Source organism: Nicotiana tomentosiformis, chromosome 2, assembly GCF_000390325.3.
Source record: "Nicotiana tomentosiformis chromosome 2, ASM39032v3, whole genome shotgun sequence".
In the NCBI taxonomy this organism is placed as follows: Eukaryota; Viridiplantae; Streptophyta; class Magnoliopsida; order Solanales; family Solanaceae; genus Nicotiana; species Nicotiana tomentosiformis.
This window is the reverse complement of record NC_090813.1, coordinates 118,825,734-118,832,454: the sequence shown is the minus strand read 5'-3', so window position 1 is coordinate 118,832,454 and position 6,721 is coordinate 118,825,734. Positions and strand designations below refer to the sequence as shown.

Sequence of the window (6,721 nt, the reverse complement as noted above, 5' to 3'; positions counted from 1 at the left end):
TTGATTTGACCAACAGTTGAATTATAATATAAAGAAGCTTAACGAGCAACTTTTGCTGCTGTCATTAGATAGGACTAGCTCCTGTTACTTTACAAATCATAATCTAATACTTTGTTGAATGCTATTAAGAAATTTCTTGGTTAAGATCCAAACTGCCGTTAACACTCACAGTATTCTTTGAAAAGTTATAAGGTGTTTTCTTTTTTGATTAATGAAAAAAAGGAAAGAAGCTACAGATGGTATGCTAATAAAACTTTCCTCTTTCTTCTTCAACCAACCTCTTTTCTTTCATGTTCCTCTATAAAGGTAACATGTACGGAACTTTCATTAAAAGTTAGTTATCTCTATTTTTGACCTTACTATTTAAGTACTATAATTTTTAAGCTCCTATCATAATCCCCGGGCACTTGAGATTTGAATACATATGTTAACTTAGAATTGTTCTAGCTAAAGTTTAGATGATTTATTCTGATATATGTGCATAAATTTTTAAAATTTTGTGTTAATCTTATATGTCGTTTTCATGTTGAAAATTCATGAAAAAATAAGAATCTTTAGAAATACTTTTGAATAGTTATTTCATGCTTTGCCATACTTTACATTTAAGGATACCAATATGAATATGTATTGATTATTTCAGAAAAGATTTAGACATGAATGATCAAGAAAGTTGATTTAGATCTTAGCGAGATCACACAATAATTTATTATTAAAGTATTTTTGGGAGTATCCTCTATTCAGAGAAGGGATTATCATCCAGGCCGAGGGTCCTGATCAAGGCGTTGGCTTCCTGAAACTACTTGTGCCAAAATAGAGAGCACACGAGCCGAGGGTCTCGTTGCTGAGAATTTATCTAGCCACGCTAAGGTATGACATATGAGCGCCGAGAACCATGAAGCGAGTGGCACCTCGGGGATTGAGACTATTCGATCAGGTTGGGATCGAACCCATGCCGATCACATGGTGACTGAGACAGAAATAAGTCAGGATAGTTGGAATTCCCGAAGCATAAAGTGAAGTATTTTTTTTTGATAAAAAAGAAAAAGAAAAGAATTTCTTTTAGAATGTTCATGAACTGCCGTTATGCAATTATTTTAGAATTGTTCCTAGAAGCTTTATGTTTTTCATGCATTTAAAATCTTTGCTTGCAATGTATATTTTATGAAAGTTTCGTCCCCTGTCATTGAGACTCACTAAGTACAATGGATGGTACTGACGTTCTCTTTTGGGAACCTGCGTTGGTATGCGGTACAACGTAAGAACCGATTTTGCAGGCGAGCAGGCTATAATTTAGGACTTCCCTCACTTCCAGTGCTATTGGTGAGCTACGCTTTTGTTCGTGGAGTATTCCTTTGAGTCGTCATTATTTAGCTATTTCTTTGTTTACTTGGAGAACTAGCCAGGAAATCTCATGTCCTGAGCAGTGCGTCAGTTTATCAGCAGAGGCTTCATAGACACGGTCGGTGGGTTAAGATTCAAGTGTTTTTGATAATAACTTTGTAGTATTTTAGTAGTTACTACGAATAAAGTTTTGGAGTTGATTTACTTTAGATATTCAAATTATCTAAAAGTATTTGATTAAAGTATTGCCTTGTTGCATATAAAGTTTGAAGTTATAATAGTTTTGATAAGCACAAATAGTTCACTCGGTCGAATTTAGTGATCGGGTACCAGTCGCGACTTGTTCAGAAAATGGGCAGTGACATAATAAATTTCTTTTTTTTTAAAAAAAAGGAAAAGGTCTAAAAGATCAGTGTTTGCCTAAGCAAGTGAAACAACCTATTTTTTCTAGCAGAATGTTGACATATTAAGTTGCCCCAAAATCTTTAGTTGCAGCGCATGAAACATCCCAGACTTTCAGTTAGTTTTTAATTTACTCATTGATAATTACCACAAATAGGTCAGCTTGAAAGTTCCAAATTTTGGCGAGTTAAATAGGAATATTTTTTGTTTTGATTCATGCTTACGAGTTATAACCGCGTCCGAATATTTGAAAAAGGACTAACTAAAATATAATACGACCCAATCAATATTATTTACAGTAGAAGAAAATTGACCAGATCTAATGGAAGAACAAAGAAAAAAAATAAAGAGTTAAGAAATTGAATTGCATTTCCACGTTAATTAATTAAGTTATACATAGAGTAAATTTTCAACAGAATTTTACTCCCCATTAATTTTTTAAAAAAGTTTAAAGTTTTAGACATTCAATATTATATAAAAAGTACTTTTTGTTACACTGTATAGTATGGATACAACATAAAAGATATTAATTTAACTTACGATAACTATATAGTAAAAGAAAATATTAAAGTAATGGTTTGTAAAGTCAAATTGATAGAGAAAGAATGACATTAAACTTTATAATTTCAAATGTAACAAAACAATTAAGGGTCTTAACCCCTAGAGTGTATAACATATTCTTTGGCTCTTAGAGCTCCACAAGTAACACCAATAACAAAAAACAAAAATTAACCTTGTAGGTGGAGAAAAAAAATGATTTATTTGACTCAGATATCCTTTTTGAAACTCACTCCGGTTGACGGGAGCCATTTGTCACCTTGAATGAATTTCTGAACAGAAAACTTGCTAGCTTCTTTACTAGTAATATTCAATTTCAATCCTTTCCAGTTGACTCTATTTTTAGTCACAGCCCCAGGTCCGAAGTTTCTATATTCAGCATAGAAAATAGTATCTGGTGCTGTAGTACCCACCCAAGGTAACCACCCTGTAGGATCAATAAAGCTGGCCATTGTTGTATGCATAATAACGGTTGTTGAATAGTTTTTCCATGGCCTACCCAAGAAAGTACTAACTCCAGTGAGATTTGCTGAGGGCCAAATTGTGCAATTTTGAATAGAAATGCCAGTGTTTTGATTAGGGTCGATCTTGCCTTGAGCTGTGATAGTGTTCTTTTGGCCGGACATTGGTTTCTTGGGAAGTATGTGACAGTTTTGGAACACAACTGCTGAATTACCAAATATGAAGTCAACTGTGCCATAGATTCTGCATTCTCTGTAGAATTGGCGATTGGAGTGTGGGTATAGTGTGTCTTGGTAAGCGTCGAATTTGCAGCGGTAAAAGACAGAGAGATCAGCAGTTGACATTAGAGCCACGGCTTGATGCTTGGCTGCACCTGCTGTGTTGCGGAACCCCATGTCACGAGCTATGAATCCCTTGCCAAACACAGCTGCGTAGGAAGAAAAATGGAAAAAACAATTAGACTTAAATATAACAAGTACGCCCTAGTCCCAAATAAGTTGGGGTCTACATGACAAATAAATGGACATTGAACCTCGACATCAAAAGCTAGATTATGAGGTTAGAACTGTCAAAGACTAAATAAGGAGACCCCCCTCCCCCTCCCCCAATTTATATATGGGACTCACACTCCTTTGCACGCCCATGACTGGACATTTAGACCGTTGACGTTGACAGTATTGTGGGGCAATCATCAAGTAAATTAGGATGAACCTTTGATATATGATACTACGATAAAGAAATAGATCTTAAACTTAACTAAACCCCAAAAACTAGTTCATGAGGTGAGAATTGCGTAAGGCCATATAGGGAAACTCATTTATATTTTTCCTTACGATGTGGGACTCAACATGCTATATGAGCATGAATCCTCAATTCTGCAATTTTTGCATCAAATACTTGTTCAACCTATAAAGGATAGCCTAGTGTACTAAGCTCCCGTTATGCACGGGGTCCGGGCAAGGGCTAGACCACAAGGGTCTGTTATACGTAACCTTACCCTACATTTCTGCTAGAAGATGTTTCTACGGCTTGAACCTATATAGAACATAATTTATATGTGCCCAAAAAAATAAATGTTACGCACCTTTACAACAACGGGTGCTTGTTGTATTCAACTCTGCCTATTTCTATAGTTAAATTTCTTTAAAATATAATTGTAGTCGAAGGGGGGTGCGTAGCAACAAAATAAATAAATAAAAAAAATTCAAACCATGCGAGTGACAACTCAGTAAATGAAGCTCCGAGGTGCATAACAAGAGATGTATAGACAAAGAGTCCTATTGTTCTAATAACGATATGAAACCTTCGTGCATTCAATAATTAACTTGCATGCATGTAGCCTAGGATTTAAAAAATTGTATCAACCTTGCCAATATATATGTTTCATGCAAAATTTGGACCAAGAAACTTACCAAAAGTTGCAGTTTGAAAAGTGGGAGTGCCATCTACAAAGTTGAGAGAGCCAGATACAATGGTTGCATCCATGCCATCACCAATCATCATTACATTCCATTTCTTCTTCTCAACCCTAACATTCTCAACATAAACACCCTTTTTCACATAAATCACAAACCTCTTGTTACTCTTCTCAGGTACAGCCTTAAGAGCCTTACTAATAGTAATAAAATCCCCAGAGCCATCTTTAGCCACCACAACATCCACTTTGGTCGAATTTTTTCCTTTTGAAGATTGAAGCAATTTCCTATCATTCGAACCCATCCAGCTTGGAAAATCTCCATCAAAATTCATCAAACGACGTCTTCTCCCGATTCCACCCAAGGAATCCATTGAATCAATTGAATTCTGAATTGATTGATCAATGTTATCAATAATAGCCAAACTGTTACTAGTATATTCGCCCGAATTCTTAAAATTATGGGAAGCAATACTAGCAAAAGCATAAGTAACATTCCCAAAACCATCAATGCATGTTTGTTGGTAAGTTCCAGCTGCACTTAGCCTTGTTTTGAGATCAGAAAACGCCTCGGAAAATGACTTGTTTGGGATCGAAAGAGATTCATTCAGGCTATCTAGTGAAAGTGAAATAAGTTCATGACAACTTCCTAAGGCCTTAACAGCCATAGGGTCAGAAATATTCTTCAATTCTGGCATATTGAAGAAGTCATCTGAAGTTCTTGACAATTCGTCGATAGCAACTTGGACGGATAATTTGTAAATATCTTGAGGTTTAAGGTTGTTTGATTTGGCTAGAGGACCAAGACTATTGTAACAAGATTGAGGATATAAGGTTATGTCACAAATAGCTTTGATAGCTGTGGAAAAAGACTTGGATTGGTTGCCTGAATTCCCATTATTTTTGCCAAGAGTTATTCCAACTACAGCAGCCACAATACAACCAACGAGAACTATGGAAGAAATGGCAATAATACTGATTCTCTTGATTGTTTTTTTGCGAGCAGCCACACTTTCTTGATCATTTTCATTAGAAAGGGCCATTTTTTGAGTATTTGTTTTTCCCTTCTCCTTTTTGTTTTTTTTTTCCTTGATAAGGGAATTGGAAAGGGAAGTATTTATATAAGATGGGTTTTATGTTTTACGTGCAAGGAATAAATGTTATCTTAGGGAGTTAAGAGTTATGAAGAAGAGTCTATTGAAACGAATGTGCTAGTCATGTCTTCTTTTGTTATGGACCAGTTCAGCTCTAGGAATGTTATAAATTAAGGGCGTGACATATTACATTGTTATAAAAAAAGCGAGGAGACTATTCGCTGGGTGAGGTGGGATTCGGGGTGGTGTGGTAGAGGGTGTTTGACAAAAAGTTAGTTGTCATTGTTAGTTGTAATGCTTATTAAATAGAGTTAGTTGTTATTACTTTTTAAGCAATATGATAGTATAGATCATTGTTACATGGCCAATATATGGAATTTAAACTCATATAACAATATAAGAAAAGGACTAAGTATAAAAGTAGAATATGCAGGGATAGAATAGAAGCAAGAAAAATTTAGGAAAACTGGATGCATTTTCTATTGTATTAACAATGTAGTAGCGGGCATTGGGGTAGCCGCGTTGCCGTGTTTGCGGTTTCCATAATAGCAACTATTTCAATTTGTTCTTTTTTTCCTTTCGAATCTGACCAAATCCAAGAAGATTCTCTATTCATTAGTCACTTGGTCTTTTTTTTTTTTTTTCCCTATATATGTAATTATGTATAAAGAGAATCAGAAAAGAAAGAATTGGATAGTGGGTAGTTCACCTGATTTTTTAACAATATTTGGGTTTTATCTTTTTTCCGGAGAGGTAGAGCAACATATTTATCATAATTATTTTTTTTAAAAAAGAAAAGTATATATTTTCGTATTTTTCTTTATGGGAAAAAAGATCATGAGAAAATGATACTGAATTTCCATGAATTAATTAACTCATTCCTTTTCATATCCGCTATGTAGACTCTCAGAGTTACATACCGGGAAAGAATTTGTGAGATACAGGCTCGGCTTCATCTGCTGCTTGTGTGAGTTGAACCTCTTTAATAGTGAAATTTGCGATGTTAATTTTTTTTGATATTTTTTGTAATTTTTTTCGTGAATATATGTCAATTAACCGAATCACCATAAGTTTTTATATTTCCTATGACATGTTTCTCTTTTGTCTTTTGATTTTATCATCAAAATAATTTTGTTAACTTTCTCACCGTACATGATTATTTCGATCCTAAAATGCTCCTCAACTCAAATAATCATTTATTTCTTAAACGAAATTACGTACAGACATGATATCTAGCAATTTCAAATAAGTAGCAGCAGAATACCTCACCGCACTATTTCTTTGTGGTAATGACTGTGAACTTAATTATATATGTATAAAATTGTTAGATAAGAATATTATTTTTCCTAGTGATGCATGTTTACAAGTTATAACCGCGTCCGAACATTTTAAAAGGACTAGTTAAAGTACCGAATCAACATTCTAAAAAACAAAAGAAAGTGATTTAGTC

At 34.5% G+C, this 6,721-nt stretch overlaps 1 protein-coding gene across 1 annotated transcript; it reads right to left on the bottom strand.

Moving 5' to 3' along the window:
- Positions 1–2,334: 2,334 nt before the first annotated feature.
- Positions 2,335–5,908, bottom strand: LOC104098878 (probable pectinesterase/pectinesterase inhibitor 46). Its single transcript, XM_009605719.4, has 2 exons — positions 4,176–5,908; positions 2,335–3,190 (listed from the first exon to the last, which is right to left on the bottom strand). Exons 1-2 carry the CDS (start codon positions 5,218–5,220, stop codon positions 2,511–2,513), a joined length of 1,725 nt encoding a protein of 574 aa, XP_009604014.1. The 5' UTR covers positions 5,221–5,908; the 3' UTR covers positions 2,335–2,510.
- Between the last annotated feature and the right edge of the window lie 813 nt (positions 5,909–6,721).